This window comes from Pseudorca crassidens, chromosome 11 (assembly GCF_039906515.1).
Source record: "Pseudorca crassidens isolate mPseCra1 chromosome 11, mPseCra1.hap1, whole genome shotgun sequence".
Classification (NCBI taxonomy): domain Eukaryota; kingdom Metazoa; phylum Chordata; class Mammalia; order Artiodactyla; family Delphinidae; genus Pseudorca; species Pseudorca crassidens.
The window spans coordinates 72,234,416-72,253,536 of NC_090306.1; the positions used below are offsets into that span (position 1 = coordinate 72,234,416).

Genomic DNA, 19,121 nt, shown 5'->3' on the forward strand with positions numbered 1-19,121 from the left:
GGCTCACAGGCTCTAGAGTGCACGCTCAGTCATTGTGGTGCAAGGGCATAGTTGCTCTGAGGCATGTCGGATTTTCCCAGACCAGGGATCGAACCCGTGTCCCCTGCATTGGCAGGCGGATTCTTAACCACTGCGCCACCAGGGAAGGCCAGCTATGAACATTCTTGTACATGCTTTTTGATGTGCATGTTCACATTTCTTTTGGGAACTGAATTTCTCAGCCATAACATTAACCTATATTTAGTAGCTAGCGCCTAACGGTATTCCAAAGTGATTGTATCAATTTACAGTCCTATCAGCAGGATATGAGAGTTTCAGAGGAGATTTATCCTCACCAACACTTTGTATTTTCATGTCTTTTTCCCCCCCAATCCAGTAGGTTTGTAGTGGTATCTAGTTGTTTTAATTTCCATTTCTCTCATAACTAATAATGTTGAATACGTTTTCGTATGCTTATGGCCATTTGGATATCTACTTTTATGACATGATCAAGTGTTTGTGCTTTCTTTTAAACTTTAATTTTATTTTTTTTTTATACAGCAGGTTCTTATTAGTCATCAATTTTATACACATCAGTGTATACATGTCAATCCCAACCGCCCAATTCATCACACCACCACTCCGCCCCCCTCTCCCACCACTTTCCCCCCTTGGTGTCCATACGTTTGTTCTCTGCATCTCTGTCTCAAATTCTGCCCTGCAAACTGGTTCATCTGTACCATTTTTCTAGGTTCCACATATATGCGTTAATATACGATACTTGTTTTTCTCTTTCTGACTTACTTCATTCTGTATGACAATCTCTAGATTCATCCACATCTCTACAAATGACTCAATTTCATTCCTTTTAATGACTGAGTAACACTCCATCATATATATGTACCACGTCTTCTTTATCCATTCATCTGTCGATGGGCATTTAGGTTGTTTCCATGTCCTGGCTATTGTAAATAGTGCTGCAATGAACATAGAACTGCATGTGTCTTTTTGAATTACGGTTTTCTCTGGGTATATGCCCAGTAGTGGGATTGTTGGGTCATATGGTAATTCTATTTTTAGTTTTTTAAGGAACCTCCATACTGTTCTCCGTAGCGGCTGTATCAGTTTACATTCCCACCAACAGTGCAAGAGGGTTCCCTTTTCTTCATACCCTCTCCAGCATTTCTTCTTTGTAGATTTTTTGATGATCCCCATTTGAACTGGTGTGAGGTGATTCCTCATTGTAGTTTTGATTTGCATTTCTCTAATAATTAGTGATGTTGAGCATCTTTTCATGTGCTTCTTGGCCATCTGTATGTCTTCTTTGGAGAAATGTCTACTTAGGTCTTCTGCCCATTTTTGGATTGGGTTGTTTGTTTCTTTAATATTCAGCTGCATGAGCTGTTTATATATTTTGGAGATTAATCCTTTGTCCGTTGATTCATTTGAAAGTATTTTCTCCCATTCTGAGGGCTGTCTTTTTGTCTTGTTTATGGTTTCCTTTGCTGTGCAAAAGCTTTTAAGTTTCATTAGGTCCCATTTGTTTAGTTTTGTTTTTATTTCCATTAATCTAGGAGGTGGATCAAAAAAGATCTTGCTGTGATTTATGTCAAAGAGTGTTCTTCCTAAGTTTTCCTCTAAGAATTTTATAGTGTCCGGATTTACATTTAGGTCTCTAATCCATTTTGAGTTTATTTTTGTGTATGGTGTTAGGGAGTGTTCTAATTCCATTCTTTCACATGTAGCTGTCCAGTTCTCCCAGCACCACTTATTGAAGAGACTGTCTTTTCTCCATTGTATATCCTTGCCTCCTTTGTCATAGATTAGTTGACCATAGGTGCATGGGTTTATCTCTGTGCTTTCTATCTTGTTCCAATGATCTATGTTTCTGTTTTTGTGCCAGTACCATATTGTCTTGATTACTGTAGCTTTGTAGTATAGTCTGAAGTCAGGGAGTCTGATTCCTCCTGCTCCATTTTTTTCCCTGAAGACTGCTTTGGCTATTCGGGGTCTTTTGTGTCTCCAAACAAATTTTAAGATTTTTTTGTTCTACTTCTGTAAAAAAATGCCATTGGTAATTTGATAGGCATTGCACTGAATCTGTAGATTGCTTTGGGTAGTATAGTTAATTTCACAATATTGATTCTTCCAATCCAAGAACATGGTATATCTCTCCATCTGTTGGTATCATCTTTAATTTCTTTCATCAGTGTTTTATAGTTTTCTGCATACAGGTCTTTTGTCTCCCTAGGTAGGTTTATTCCTAGATATTTCATTCTTTTTGTTGCAGTGGTAAATGGGAGTGTTTCCTTAATTTCTCCTTCAGATTTTTCATCGTTACTATATAGGAATGCAAGAGATTTCTTTGCATTAATTTTGTATCCTGCAATCAAATTCATTGTTCAGCTCTAGTAGTTTTCTGGTGGCATCTTTAGGATTCTCTATGTATAGTATCATGTCATCTGCAAAGAGTGACAGTTTTACTTCTTCTTTTCCAGTTTTTATTCCTTTTATTTCTTTATCTTCTCTGATTGCCATGGCTAGGACTTCCAAAACTATGTTGAATAATAGTGGTGAGAGTGGACATCCTTGTCTTTTTCCTGATCTTAGAGGAAATGCTTTCAGTTTTTCACCATTGAGAATGATGTTTGCTGTTGGTTTGTCATGTATGGCCTTTATTATGTTGAGGTAGGTTCCCTCTATGCCCACTTTCTGGAGAGTTTTTATCATAAATGGGTGTTGAATTTTGTCAAAAGCTTTTTCTTCATCTATTGAGATGATCATATGGTTTTTATTCTTCAATATGTTAATATGGTGTTTCACGTTGATTGATTGGTATGTATTGAAGAATCCTTGCATCCCTGGGATAAATCCCACATGAACATGGTGTATGATCCTTTTAATGTGTTGTTGAATTCTGTTTGCTAGTATTTTGTTGAGGATTTTTGCATCTATATTCATCAGTGATATTGGTATGTAATTTTCTTTTTTTGTAGTTTCTTTGTCTGGTTTTGGTATCAGGGTGATGGTGGCCTCATAGAATGAGTTTGGGAGTGTTCCTTCCTCTGCAGTTTTTTGGAAGAGTTTGAGAAGGATGGGTGTTAGCTCTTCCCTAAATGTTTGATAGAATGTACCTGTGAAGCCATCTGGTCCTGGACTTTTGTTTCTTGGAAGATTTTTCATAACAGTTTCAATTTCATTACTTGTGATTGGTCTGTTCATATTTTCTATTTCTTCCTGGTTCAGTCTTGGAAGGTTATACCTTTCTAAGCATTTGTCCATTTCTTCCAGGTTGTCCATTTTATTGGCTTAGAGTTGCTTGTAGTAGTCTCATAGGATGCTTTGTATTTCTGTGGTGTCTGTTGTAACTTCTCCTTTTTCATTTCTAATTTTGATTTGAGTCCTCTCTTTTTCTTCATGAGTCTGGCTAATGGTTTATCAATTATTGTTTATCTTCTCAAAGAACCAGCTTTTAGTTTTATTGATCTTTGCTATTGTTTTCTTTGTTTCTATTTCATTTATTTCTGCTCTGATCTTTATGATTTCTTTCCTTCTGTTAACTTTGGGTTTTGTTTTTTTTTCTTTCACTAATTCCATTAGGTGTAAGGTTAGATTGTTTATTTGAAGTTTTTCTTGTTTATTGAGGTAGGCTTGTATAGCTCTAAACTTCCCTCTTAGGACTGCTTTTGCTGCATCCCATAGGTTTTGGATCGTCGTGTTTTCATTTTCACTTGTCTCTACGAATGTTTTGATTTCCTCTTTGATTTCTTCAGTGATCTCTTGATTATTTAGTAACGTATTGTTTACCCTCCTTGTGTTTCTGTTTTTTACGTTTTTTTCCCTGTAATTGAGTTCTAATCTCATAGCGTTGTGGTCGGAAAAGATGCTTGATATGATTTCGATTTTCTTAAATTTACTGAGGCTTGATATGTGACCCAAGATATGATCTATCCTGGAGAATGTTCCGTGCACACTTAAGAAGATAGTGTAATCTGCTGTTTTTGGATGGAATGTTCTATAAATATCAATTAAATCTATCTGGTCTATTGTTTCATTTAAAGCTTCTGTTTCCTTATTTATTTTCATTTTGGATGATCTGTCCATTGGTGTAAGTGAGGTGTTAAAGTCCCCCACTATTATTGTGTTACTGTTGATTTCCTCTTTTATAGCTGTTAGCAGTTGCCTTATGTATTGAGGTGCTCCTTTGTTGGGTGCATATATTCTTATAATTGTTATATCTTCATCTTGGATTGGTCCCTTGATCATTATGTAGTATCCTTCCTTGTCTCTTGTAACATTCTTTATCTTAAAGTCTATTTTCTCTGATATGAATATTGCTACTCCAGCTTTCTTTTGATTTCCATTTGCATGGAATATCTTTTTCCATCCCCTCACTTTTAGTCATATGTGTCCCTAGGTCTGAAGTGGGTCTCTTGCAGACAGCATATATATGGGTCTTGTTTTTGTATCCATTCAGCAAGTGTGTGTCTTTTGGTTGGAGCATTTAATCCATTTACGTTAAGGTAATTATCGATATGTATGTTCCTGTGACCATTTTCTTAATTGTTATGGGGTTTTTTTGTAGGTCCTTTTCTTCTTCTGTTTTTCCCACTTAGATAAATTCCTTTAGCATTTGTTGTAGAGCTGGTTTGGTGGTGCTGAATTCTCTTAGCTTTTGCTTGTCTGTAAAGCTTTTAATTTCTCCATTGAATCTGAATGAGATCCTTGCTGGGTAGAGTAATCTTGGTTGTTGGTTCCTCCCTTTCATCACTTTAAGTATATCATGCCACTCCCTTATGGCCTGTAGAGTTTCTGCTGAGAAATCAGCTGTTAACCTTATGGGAGTTCCCTTGTATGTTATTTTTCATTTTTCCTTTGCTGCTTTCAATAATTTTTCTTTGGCTTTAATTTTTGCCAATTTGATTACTGTGTGTCTCGGTGTGTTTCTCCTTGGTTTTATTCTGTATGGGACTTGCTGCGCTTCCTGGACTTGGGTGGCTCTTTCCTTTCCCAATTTTGGGGAGTTTTCGACTGTAATCTCTCAAATATTTTCTCTGGTCCTTTCTCTCTCTCTTCTCCTTCTGGGACCCCTATAATGTGAATGTAGTTGTGTTTAATGTTGTCCCAGAGGTCTCTTAGGCTGTCTTCATTTCTTTTCATTCTTTTTTCTTTATTCTGTTCCGCAGCAGTGAATTTCACCATTCTGTCTTCCAGGTCACTTTTCCGTTCTTCTGCCTCAGTTATTCTGCTATTGATTCCTTCCAGTGTAGTTTTCATTTCATTTATTGTATTGTTCATCTCTGTTTGTTTGTTCTTTAATTCTTCTAGATCTTTGTTAAACATTCTTGCGTCTTCTCGATTTTTGCCTCCATTCTTTTTCTGAGTTCCTGGATCATCTTCACTATCATTATTCTGAATTCTTTTTCTGGAAGGTTGCCTATCTCCACTTCATTATGTTCTTTATCTGGGGTTTTATCTTGTACCTTAATCTGGTACATAGCCCGCTGCCTTTTCATCTTGTCTATCTTTCTGTGAATGTGGTCTTTGTTCCACAGGTTTCAGGATTGTAGTTCTTCTTGCTTATGCTGTCTGCCCTCTGGTGGATGAGGCCATCTAAGAGGCTTGTGTAAGTTTCCTGATGAGAGGGACTGGTCGTTTGTGCATTTTTATGTAGGGTTGTACATCTCTTTTCTTATTGTCTTGTAGGAGTGCTATATATAATCTAAATACCTCTCTGTTTTCCCGTGCAAATATATTCCCTAAATTCTGGGGTTTCCCTTTTTTTTCTCTCTTTATGGTTTAGTTTGATGAACAGAATGTTTCTGTTTTAAATTAAAAACAAAAGTTTTTATTTGTGACATATAAGATATCTTTGCTTACTCAGGTCATTAATATATTCTAGAAACTTTATTATCTTAACTTTCAGCATTTAAGTCTGTGGTGCATCTGGAATTAAATTTTGCCTGCAGTGTGAATAAGAGGTCAATTTCCCTCCAAACATACACATTTGGTTATTTTGTTGACCCACAACCATTTGTTGTTTAGACCATACTTTTCACAATGGATTACAGTGGAGGCCTTTATTTAAATTCAGGAAACTCTGTGCATGGGTTCTCTTAATTTTTCTCATCATTCTGTTGTTTATTCTTATATCACTATTTCAATTTCTGTATAATTTATAATAAATTTTGTTATCTAGTCTAATAAGAGCTCCAACTTTGTTCTTCTTCAAGAAAGAACTGCTATTGCTACCGTTGATCCATTTCATTAATGTACGAATTTTAGAACCATCCTGTCAATTTGCACAATGAATGTTAGTATTTTCTCTAAGATTGCAAGAAATCTGTAAATCAATTTGGGAGAACTGATATTTTTAGAATATTACATTTTTAAATTCATGAACATAGAATATCTCATTTATTTAAGCCACTTAAAATCTCTGCCCATAAGAGCAGAGATTTTTTTTTCTTGTGCCTCTTATTTTTCTTGCTTTATTGTCCTGACTACTACCTTCAGTAAAATGTTAAATAATGGTGATTTTAGCAGGCATCTTTTGCTAGCTCCTGGTCTCAGGCTGAAAGCTTTCCATGATGAAGTCAGATGTTTAATACATGTTTCTTGTAGAAACTCTATATTTGATTGAGTTACCCTCCTTAGTATCTTCTTACCTTTCTAAAAGTTTAATATGATGATGATGTTGATGATTCTATATATGATTTGAATTTTGTCAGATACTTTTTATACCTATAACATTGATTTTTAAAAATTAAACCTTGTATTCCTAGAATAAACCAACTTAACTATAATACATTATCTTTTTATATATCTCTGAATTTGATCTGCTAATATTTTGGTTAGGATTTTTGCATTTATATTCTAGAAGAAGCTGTGCCCATATATTTTCTTTCTTGTAAAACTCTTCAGATTTTGTTATCAAGGTTGTGTTGACCTTATATTTGATTAGGAAGTGTTTCCTATGTTTGATGTAAGATTGGAAGAGTTTGATGTAAGATTGATGTTATTTTGTCTTAGCACATAATCTATTTGGGATAATATTACATGTGCACTTGAAAGGAATGTGCATTTTGCAGGTGTTATGGTTACTAAAATCTCAGTTACTTCAAGCTTGTTAATTGTGTTTTAAAGAATCCTTATTTTTAGTGATTTGGGGAGGTTTCTATCAGTTATTGACAGAAGAATGCTAAAATCTCTTCTTAAGATTGTGGGTTTCTCTAAATCAGTTTTTAGTTCTGTCAAATTTGGCCTCATACTTTGAGGATATGTTATTAGGGTATACATGTTTAGAATAGTTAAGTCATTGTATTACTGACACTTTTATAATGATAAAATTTCACTCTTTAACTCTAATTTCCCTCTTTAACTAATTGCCTTATTGGCCATTCCCTCCGATATTTTCATACTTACAGCAACTTTCTTTTGACTGGTAATTTTATAATATATATTTTCCTAACCATTCCCATTAAACATCTCTGTTGCTTTTATATTGAAACTGTGACTCTTATACGAGTATACAGTTGGATTTTGCTTACTTTTATATTCCATTTTGATTTTTTATTAATATATTCAGACTTTAAATTTATTTCAATTGAGAGTATAATTAGGTTTATATATTTCATCTTTCTGTTTGTGTTCCATTTGTCCTGTTAGTTCTGTGTTCCTTTTCTGCTTCTTTTTACCTTTTTTTCCCTTTAATCAGGTATTTTTGTTTTTCCTTTTTTTCTCACATTAGCTTGTTAATTTATGGTTACCTCTTTCTATGCACTTCATTCCTTCCTGCATTATTATGCTTCCATCATTTTCTTTTACCTTAAGGACTTTCTTTAATATATATTTTAGTTCAGGTCAGTTTTTGATTGCTTGAAAATTTCTTTCACTTAAAACTTTGAAGGATATCTTCTTTAGATATAGAATTCCAGGTAGGCTTTTGGTGTTTGAAGATGCCATATTTATTATCTTCTGGCTTTCATAGATTCTATTGAAAAGTCAGTAATAAGTCTTATTTTTTCTTCTTTGAAGATACTTCTTTCCAACTCTTACTCCCCAGACTACTTTTAAGGTTTATTTCCTGTATTTGTTTTTCAGCATGGGTGTGGTTTTCTTTGTATGTACTCTGCTTGGAGTGGGGGAGGTTATGTGGCTTCTTGAATCTGTGGTTTATGTCTTTCATCAGTTTTGGAAATTGCTTGGCCAGAGGTATTTCAAATATTTAATCTTTTTCATTATCTCTCTTCTCTGAGGTAAAGTAGGTCCAAAAACACATGTTAGAATCCCTTACCATTTCTCATGTGTCTCTTAGACTCTTTCCTGAATTGTTTTCTTTTTTTACTTCTGTTTTAATTTGCATGTTTCCTACTGACCCATCTTGTAGTTCACTAATCATCTCTTTTATCTAATCATTTTTAGCCTATCTATTAAATTCCTAATTTCAGTTATTCTGTTTTTTAGTTCTGGAATTTCTACTTGATTATTTGTTGTAATTTCTAGTCATATATTGAAGTTTTCTATCATTTCCTGTATTTTCTTGAACATACTGAGTATGGTATATTCAAAGTTTTCTCGGTTGATTGCAACATCTGGATCACTTGTAGGTTTATTTCTATTGACAATTTATCTCTTGTATTGGGTTGACCAAAAAGTGCCTTCGGTTTTTAAGTAAAAATAAAGGACACATTTTTCATTTTCACCGAGAACTTTATTGAACAACGTATTCACCCTTTTGTTCCACTACCTTCTACCATTTTTCAGGCAACTTTATAATTCCATCTACCCAAAACTATTTATCTTTTTGAGCAAAGAACTGTTCCAGGTGCCTTTTACAGTCTTCCAGGGAATTAAAATTTTTTCCATTAAGAGAATTTTGTAAAGACTGAAATAAATGGAAATGCAAAGGTGCAATGTCTGGTGAATACGGCAGATGAATCAGAACTTCCCAGCCAAGCTGTAACAGTTTTTGCCTTGTCTTCAAAGAAATATGTGGTCTCACATCATTCTGATGGAAGATTATGCATTTGGTCTAATTAATCATCTGGTTTTTTTTGAAATGAGCTCATAATAGAAAACTCCCTTCCAATCCCATCATATACGTAACATCACCTTCTTTGGATGAAGACCGGCCTTTGGTGTGGTTGGTGGTAGTTCATTTTGCATGCCCCACGATCTCTTCCCTTCCACATTATTATACAGTATCCACTTTTCATCACCTGACACAATTTGTTTTAAAAATGGACCAGTTTAAGTAGAGAATCGCATGCAGAAAAATGGTCAAGAAGGTTTTTTTTCATTTAACTTACGTGGAACCCAAACATCAATGCTATTAACATAACCAAGCTGGTGCAAATGATTTTAAACGCTTGATTTGGATATTTTGAGTTTGTTGGCCATCTCTCACGTGGTATAACATTGATTGTCCTCAATTAATGTCTCGATTTGATTGCTATCAACTTAACTGGTCTATCCAACCATGGAGCATCACCCAGGGAGAAATCTCCAGCACGAAACTTCACAAACCACTTTTGACACATTTGATCAGTCACAAAACCTTCTCCATACACTACACAAATCTTTTTTTGCATTTCAGTTGTGTTTTTACCTTTCTTTAAATAAAGCATAATATGCCAAAAATGTTGCTTTTTTTTCATCTTCAATATTAAATGGTTACACAAAAATTCACCAATTTTGATTTTTTTTTCTTTAATGCACGCTGAAATGACAGCTGTCACAATACAATCTAACAAAATTGTTTTGAATGAAGTTAAGACAACTAAGCACTACTAGAGCCATCTTATGGAATAAAACGAACGAACCTTTCGGCCAACCCAATATTTTGAGTCAGCCAATTCTCTTTATTAGCATTTAGTCATTGATTAAGTATCAGACATATATGTAAAAAGTATAAAGGCACTGGAAGATGTTTTATTTCTCTAAAGAGGATTTAATTTTGTTCTGACAGGTAGATATTGTATGGGCAGAGATCCTTTTGAGTCTTATTTTTAAGCTTTGTTAGGGCTGGTCTGTTTCTGGTTTCTCTTAGGGTTGAGCCAATATAATGTTTAAACTGAGAATGGGATATTTACCAGGTTACCTTCACCTTGTTTTTTCCTGAATTCTAATCCCTTTCTCCATAGCATCAAATGACTAAAGAAATTTCTTTTTAGCTTTTTAGCACACCAGCTATTGCTATTGCACTTTGAGTCTAGGTATCTCTCCAACACACATGCTACTTGGAATTTGCAAACATATGAAGGGTTTATTTTATACATGACTTTGAGCTCACATTTCAGTGGTTCTCTCCTCTCAGGGATCTTGGTCCTTCAATCCTAACTGCCTTGGCGTCCCTACACTTTAACCTCTGTCTCTTCATTCCAGTGAAACTGCTACAAGTAGACCTTAGATTTCTGCTTAGCTTCTCTTTCCTGTTAATAAAATTGGGAATTTCCCTGAGGGAAAATGTGGCAGGAAATACAGGGTTCACATCCGCATGAGACTCTACTCTCTGGGATCTTAGCTTTTTAAGTCTTGACTGCTTCAATTGTTCTTGAGTACCTTCAGCTCCTTTTTTTTTTTTTTTTTTTGGGATATGTGGGCCTCTCACTGTTGTGGCCTCTCCCGTTGCAGAGCACAGGTTCCAGACACGCAGGCTCAGCGGCCATGGCTCACGGGCCCAGCCGCTCCGTGGCATGTGGGATATTCCCGGACTGGGGCACGAACCCTTGTCCCCTGTATCGGCAGGCGGACTCTCAACCACTGCGCCACCAGGGAAGCCCTCAGCTCCTTTTTTAATCCAATATTTGTAGTTGCTCTCAGGCGAATCTTAATTCTAATTAAAGCTATACCAGAATAAAATGTCCAAAATGAAATGTTTATAAATATTTCAAGTCAGTGATTATTTTAAGTGTTTCAGACATTGTTCTCACCACAGTGAACAAAAGAGATAAAATCTCTGACCTCAGTGACCTTACATTCACTTAAGGTGACAGACAGTGAATAAATATATAAATATACAGAATACTAGAAGATATTGAAAATTGCTATAAAAATTTTTATAAGGAAGGTTAAGAGATAGAGCATAGAATCTGATTGGACTATCATGGGAGGCCTACATGAGGTGAAATATTTTTATAGAGATGTGAAAATAAAGTGAAGGGATAGCCATTGGGTAATGTGGTGCTGGGCTAAGTGGAGGGCAAGTATGGAAGCCTTGAAACAGGAACTTTTTTAGTATACTAAAGAAACAGAATATTTACAGTAAGTAGAACTGATTAGTTGTGGAGAATAGCCAGAGATAGGGAAGAAACAGAGAAATGGTCAGGGAACAGTTCACATAAAGCCTGTGATATGAAGTCAAGAACTTTGAATTTTATTTCAAATGTGATAGAACATTATTATTGGGTTTTGAGCAAGGGAGTTAAATGTATTATTTGTTTTAAATGGATGAATTTGCTTGTAATACAGAGATTATAGTTTAGGGGAGCTAAGAATTAAAACTAAATACCAATTAAGAAGGTATTATTACTTTGCCTTCCTTTGACATATTTTTTACTCCCTTTTTTATGGCCATCACTTCATTTTAAAATCATCTTACAACTTCAGATGACATAATCAAATTACAAAAGTGTCCCTATATTTTTTGTTCTTTCTTTCTCTTACTTTCATCTTTACAACTGTAAGACATATCTAACCAGGACTTCCCCTTTATCACTTATTTAGGTCATAACAATAGTTGCCTTTGGTATAGTCTATACTTTTCTTTAAGATTTATCACAAGAGAGTTGTAGTGATATACATGTATTCAAACTTATATTTTCCTTCCCAGCCAACAAATACTGAATGTTTACAGTATGGTAGGTACTGTACTTGGTGCTAGGGTAGGTACATTGACAGATATAACATGGCCCCAAGTTTAGGAGATGTCAGAAATGTATTTGAATATTTTCAGCTATAAAAGAAGTAAATATAAAATTGTCTTAATAAATTAGCCTCAAACAAAAAGCCCGGATCAATCTGCCATGAAGTCTTTATATTGGTTTGTTGCCTCTCTTAAATGTGTTTTCATTTTACAGATGGTTAACCAAGGGGACACTGATAACGAAAGTCAATTTGTTTTAGTTTTTATTAAGCATAGTTTACCTTAATTTTTTAAGTGCCAAGAAATGTGAGGGATCTGAGATTGTATCCTGCATGCAGTCTAACAAGTTAGGCTGCCACACTTTCATGGATGCTGGCAGAAGAAATGAGACATTTATTACTTGTCACATCAGGCAGCAGAAGCCTCATGTTTTTATGTATTCCCTTTGCCCCCAGGTTCCATAGGCAGGAATTCCCCCTTAGGAATCTGGAAGCTTAGGAAACCCTATATTTTATAAAAGGCTGCTAGCAAACCTGTTCATCCTATGCTCCAGGGGAAGTAGTTATTTTCTTATACCAGACAGCAAACAAATTTTGCCTTCTGCTCCAGAAGGAATCACTCAAAGACTATATCTTCCAAGTCTGTTAGCTATATTAACATCCTTGGAAAGATAGTCCAGAACAAAAGATGTCATAAGTCATGAAGAAATGTTAGAGACCTATGGAAAATTATCTCCCAACAATATGTACCCTTCATGTGTACATGGCAAATTTTCCCACAAGTACCCACTCCAGTGGCTACTCTGAATAATCTGACAGGGTCTAGGACAAAATCCATTAGGTTATCCTCATGATGCATTTAATGAAGGATACTATCAATATCCCAGGCGTTTCCTCTTTAAGTTTCTGTATTGACCTTCCCACTAGACTTGAGGCTTTAATCCAGGTACAGCTGGAAGTATTAGCTATTACAGACTCTTTTTGGGCCCGCAAGGAGGAAGTCAAAGGCAGTTCTGTCATCTAAAACAACCCTGGCCAGTGAATTGAAGCTGACTTGAATGCTTTCCAGGACCATAATGGTGTTTCCTTAAATGTTTGAAGGTGATCTATGACCAGGACACCTTCCAGGTGGCATCTGTCTGCCCCATAGGATGACTGAGAATGGGAGTGGGGAAAACATCCAGGCTGCACCCTGAGGATGTGTCAGTCACGCTGGCCTGAGACATCCTATTAGGGAAAGGAAATATGTTTCATGCCCAGGAATGACCAGGAGAGAATCCAGAGTTGTCAAAATAGGACTGTATTATCCTCCATGTATTTTTTCATAATCATTACCTAGGAAGTAGCTGCAAGAGTATGATCCCTTTCTGGGGGCAGCCACATTAACTGATCAAATTGCCTTATTTAGGTATGTGGACAGAAGGAAGTGAGAGTGGTGAAGTCAGACTATTGTTGAGTACCTTTTGTGATAAAAGGCACATAACTGTCAGGCTCCAGTGGTTCAGAAAACTGAAAACTTATACAGACAAATTTCAACGGCCACAGTTATATGGCCAAACTTAGCTGATAGATAATCTGAAGATGTATCAAAAGTTGAGAATGGAGGAGAGGGTTTAGAAGGTGAGATTTGAGATTCATAATGGGCCAAATTTCCAAACCGTAAGGATTCTGAGGTGCTACAAAAGTTATCAAGAAGTGTTAGAAAGAATTCTTTTGAAAATGGCATGAGGCAGCTTGGGTAGAAGAGGAGAAAAGTATTAGGGCTCAGAGTTGGGGATGGTGAAGAATAAAAATGAGACCAAGACATGGCTTTTAGAATTTCTAAGACCTGTTCAACTCTAACTAACTTGTGGCTTACAGCAAATCTGATTCTAGTTTCATATGTCAAATGAAAGGATTATATTAGGTGGTATGAAAAATTTTGTACATACCTATGCAAATAAACATGAATGTTATTCCTGGCTCTTCTGATAGCCTTATTTCCTAGTCTCTCAAAGTTGGATTATAGGATGATAATTTCTTCTCTGATAAAAAGTCAAATATATGTTTATCTGTTCAAATGTTCAATTATGAGTACACAGTTACAAATTTATCTAAGTTCAAGTTTATTTTTAATGTGTAAGTAAATTTGATAATAGTCTTCTAATAAACAGAAAGCTTTCCAAATTCTCAGTTGTAAGTTAACAGAAGGTTTTCTTAAGCAATAATTGAAATTTGTATAAATGTCCAGTAGTAAGCATGATATATTAATATACATTTTTTTAAACAGTAGTATATTTATAATCTTGGCCAATTCCTCCTGACATTTTGAGATTTTTTTTCCTCAACATACTAGGTACTGCCAAATATAGTTGATATTAATAAGCTTGAACTCATATAAATCAGTAGTCTTGGTAACATTTTTGGTTGAGATTATGTAATTACTGAAAGTATCTTTAGCATTTTATATTAAACCTTCTATTTATGTCTCTAGAAATTTCCAAGAGACAGTGGTTCTGGAATCAGCTAACAACATTGTAAAGCAACTATACCCCCAAAAAAATTAATTAAAAAAAAGAATTGTTCTGGAATCTAACAAAAGTTTGTGACCTTATATTGAAAACCAAGAAAAAGTATTTTCAAAGTTTTCTGCACTTTTAGATGTCAATTTAAAGAACTAATATTTTTCCTCAAACTTCATGTAGCTTTTCCAAGGAAGAAACCTCCATCATCATCTATATGATACAGCAAAGAAATCACTGTGCTTTGTGGGACCTTGTCCTGCTGCAGAAAGAAAACAGCTGGAGTCCCAGAGAGTATAAAAAGAGGTGGTTTGGCAGGTGTTTAAGAAAAAAAAAGTTGTTTGTTTATATAAAAACTAGTGCATAAGTCAGACTCCTTGCCTGGCATTACTAGTCCTTTTCCACAGTCACTCCTCAGATAGCATATTACTTTTAAAATTTCTCTTCGGGGCTTCCCTGGTGGCGCAGTGGTTGGGAGTCTGCCTGCCGGTGCGGGGGGCGCGGGTTCGTGCCCCGGCCCAGGAGGATCCCACGTGCCGTGGAGCGGCTGGGCCCGTGAGTCGTGGCCGCTGAGCCTGCGTGTCCGGGGCCTGTGCTCCGCAGCGGGAGGGGCCACGGCAGTGAGAGGACCGCGTACCGCAAAAAAAAAAAAAAAAAAAAAAAAAAATTCTCTTCCAATTTTTTCATTGTGGGAAAGTACACATAACATAAAATTTACCATCTTAACCATTTCTAAGTGTGCATTCACTGGTATTAAGTATATTCATAAAGTTGTGCTACCGTCACCACCATGCATATCCAGAACTCTTATCTTACAAAACTGAAACTATATACCTGTTAAACAATAACTCTTCATTCTCCCTTAATATCCTAATGTTATAAACACCTTAATTTGCATTTACACCAGCTTAACTTCAGTAGCATCCATGAATTATTCTCCTTTATAGCTACATCTCCACCCCTTTCAGTTGTTGATGTCACAAAATTGCATCTTTATACATTGTGTGCTCCAAACATAGACTAATAATTTCTCTAAATAGACTAGTATTTTAAATCATGTGGAGTTACAAACCAAACTTTCAATAATACTAGCTTTTAAACTGAGAATTGTTTGTTTTTAAATGTATTAGTATCTTAAAAAGTGGAGTGAACAAACTGTTGTTACAATAATATTAGCTTTTATAATTTCCCATGTAGTTACTGAGATCTTTATTTCTTCATATGCCTTTTAATTGCTGCCTAGTATCCTGCCACTTCAACCTGCAGAACTCTCTTTAGCATTATTTTCAGGCCAGATCTAATGGTAATGAATTCTCTCAGCTTTTGTTTATCTGGGAGTGTCTTCAGTTCTTCCTCAAATCTAAGGACAGTTTTGCCAGATATAGGATTCTTGATTGGCAGTTTGTTTTTTTTTCTTTCAGCACTTCGAATATATTAGCCCACTGCCTTCTGGATGTCAAGGATGCTGATGAGAAATTGCTGATAATCTTGAGGATTCCTTGTACATGACAAGTTGCTTCTTACTTGCTCCTTTCAAGATTCTCTCTTTGTCTTTGTCTTTTGAAAGTTTGATTATAATGTGTCTTGGTGTGGGGCTCTCTGAGTTCATCTTACTTCGAGATCTTTGAGCTCCTTGGATGTTTATATTCAGGTCTATTATTGAATTGGGGAAACTTTTAGTCATTATTTCTTCAAATATTCTCTCTGCCCGTTTTTTTCTTTCTTCTCCTCTGACTCCCATGATGAATATATTGGTACATTTGATGGTGTCTCACAGGACCTTTAGGTTCTGTTCATTTTTATTCAATCTTTTTTCTTTCTGTTCTTTAGATTTGATAATTCCATTGCTATATCTTCAAGTTCACTCATTCCTTTATCTGCCTACTCAGAGGCAGATCCCTCTAGTGAATCCTACCAGTGAATTTTTCTTTTCAGTTATTATACTTTTCAGCTTCAAAATTTCTTCTTGGTTTCTTTTCAGGTTTTCTATCTCTTTATTGATATTTCCACTTTGTTCATAGATCATTTTCTCCCTTCTTTTAGTTCTTTGAACATATTTAAGACAGTTACTTTAAAGTCTTTGTCTAGTAAATCTGCCATGAGGTCTTTTTTAGGCATAGTTTTGGTTGATTTCTTTCCTTTTAATGGGCTGTAAATTTTCCTGCTTCTTTGTATGCCTTGTGATTTTTATTTAAAGTTAGACATTGAATCTAATAATGTGGTAACTGTGGAAATAAGATTCTCTCTCTTCCCCAGTGTTTGCCAGGTTTTTTGCTTTTGTTTTTATTGTTTTTGTTTTTATTATTTTAGGCTGCGTCTGCACCAAGGATCAGCCTGAGTTGTAAACTCAAGGTCTTCTTATTTCTTTTCTAAGCCTGTGCCTTCCCCTGGGCATGTGTACTGACTTTCCCCCATATGTGCAGATGCTTTTGAATATCCTAGTCTTTTTTTTTTTTTTTTTTTTTTTTTTTTTTGTGGTACGCGGGCCTCTCACTGTTATGGCTTCTCCTGTTGCGGAGCACAGACTCTGGACACGCAGGTTCAGTGGCTAGGCTCACAGGCCCAGCCACTCTGCAGCATGTGGGATCCTCCCGGACCAGGGCACGAACCCGTGTCCCCTGCATTGGCAGGCGGACTCTCAACCACTGCGCCACCAGGGAAGCCCCATATCCTAGTCTTTTTTAAAATGAATATTCTAGTCCTTAGTGTTTGTTTCCCAAAAAAGGAAAAAGAGGAAAATGAAGAGGGGAGGAGTTGGGGGAAGAACACCTGCCCTTTAAATCCTCTGGAAATCACTTAGTAGGTGGGGTAAATAGCCTTACAACAATAGGGGAGGTGCCACTCACTTCTTTGTACCTCTGAGATCAGAAGCAACACTCAACGGTCAGAGTACAGATCTCCAATCTTTGGAAGACAGTGTCCTCATTGTCCACCCTGGCTCCTGCAAACTGTGTGCAAGGTACTTCTAAAACGCATGAATAGCTGCCTGCCTTGGGGCTGGGGAATGGAGGATAGATAGCTGCAACTGTGCTAAGGGCTGACATTTACCAAAATTAACCACAATTTACCATCCAAGTCTTCCCCAGGACATCACAAGCCTTCAATAGACTCTAGAGTTCCAAAATGGTTACACTAGACAGATTCTGCCAGTTTAGTTGTTGTCTAGGTTGGGAGACAGGTTCCTGGTGCTCCCTACCCCACCATCTTCCCAGAATCCTCTGGCACATTGCCTTTCATAATATTGTCTCCACATCTTCTCTTCATTTTAGCAATTTTACAGAGTAAGAATACTAATTTAGTGATAGCTGATATGCCTTGGGCCTTGATCTTTCCTGGCATAAATATGAATTTTCCTTTATTTGTCATACAAAAGAAAGAATTTAGAAATCTGAGCCCTCCATACTGTTTGCAATTTTGCATTAAATAGCTCTTCTTAAACCAGTTATATATTCTTAAACCAGATATAACTGGTATATAACTGTGATATATATGTTAATGATCTCTGTCTAGAAGGAACTGGACAATGTACTGGTGCACAACTGTATCCTTTTTACATAGATATTCAAATAACGTGAATCTGATTAGGTTTCCTAAGACTAAATGCTGTAAGTAATGGTCTGTCATTGCGCTGTTGGCCTGTAGTCAAGATGTCTTAGGCTTGCCTTTCCAATGGTTTTTCAAGAGATAGTCAAGAAGCACTGAAGCTGTATAAGTGGAAAGTTGCATTTAGGTCTTCTCAGTTTATAGTCATTCCAGTTTTTAAAACATAAATATGTTTGATCATTTTAGAAACTTTTAAAAAACAAGTTCATTGGTATTATGATCATCCTTTTTTCTTAAAGATTCAAAAACAATTATAGAACCACAGAATATTATTTAAACCATATTAAATAATCCAAGTGAATAAAATTTAGATAATTATACCCTAAATTATACAACACAAGCATAGCTAATATATTTCCATTGTAGAACGATAAATTTGGAAATTACATAAATGGAATAAAGATGTTGTAAGATGAAGAGTGAAGTGACTTAAGATCATTTCAAAATTTAAATTTATATTTTTATCATTCAAACTCTTGAACTAGAGAATATAATATCAGGAACCATGTTCTGTATATTGCCACAAAATTCTTTTTTCCATCTATTCAGAAAATTCGTGAAATGTTGAACTAAAGTTAAGTAAAAGCTATCTTACAGATAGTATTTACAGAAAATTGATACTAATATGTTAAAATACTATAAATTTTTGATGGTGAGGTTTGATGGAAAATATTATATTTTGCATAATAAAGAGCTAAAGGATTACTTCCCTCAGTTACATCTAGAGTTGGCTCAGAGTCATAGTTCTCAAACAGTTAAATACACTGAACAATCTGCACGTCTCATTTTTTAGAGCATGTGAGTACTCAAGGCTTTACTTTATTCCACTTGGGGATGAAAAATCTTATCCCATTTTTTAGAATGTTTGCATTAAACAGATACATAACATCTCACAGAGTGAGCAAGTAGCAGATTTTCCTCTAAATAAAAATGCTGAAATACTTTCTTAACATGTGTAGTATATAAGACAATTTAAAAGAATCTTTGTAAAAGTTATGCAAACTAAATTATGTACATTAATGTTATTATTTGTGCAGGCTGCCTTAGAGAAGGAATGGCTTGCTTTAGATTCCACCCGCTTCCCTTCACAAACACTGCTTCTTCCAAACCAGCTGCACTGGCCAAAGGTAACATGTCATGGAAACCTCTTAGTGCTCGATCTTTGCTCATTTC

At 35.6% G+C, this 19,121-nt stretch overlaps 1 protein-coding gene across 1 annotated transcript in view; it reads left to right on the forward strand.

Moving 5' to 3' along the window:
• The window catches only part of LRRIQ1 (leucine rich repeats and IQ motif containing 1), a 173,725-nt gene that overhangs the window by 92,080 nt on the left and 62,524 nt on the right, over positions 1–19,121 (forward strand). The window contains exon 18 of the mRNA XM_067698708.1: positions 18,986–19,075. Coding sequence (XP_067554809.1) covers positions 18,986–19,075 — 90 coding nt within the window. The remainder of the gene's footprint in view (positions 1–18,985; positions 19,076–19,121) is intronic.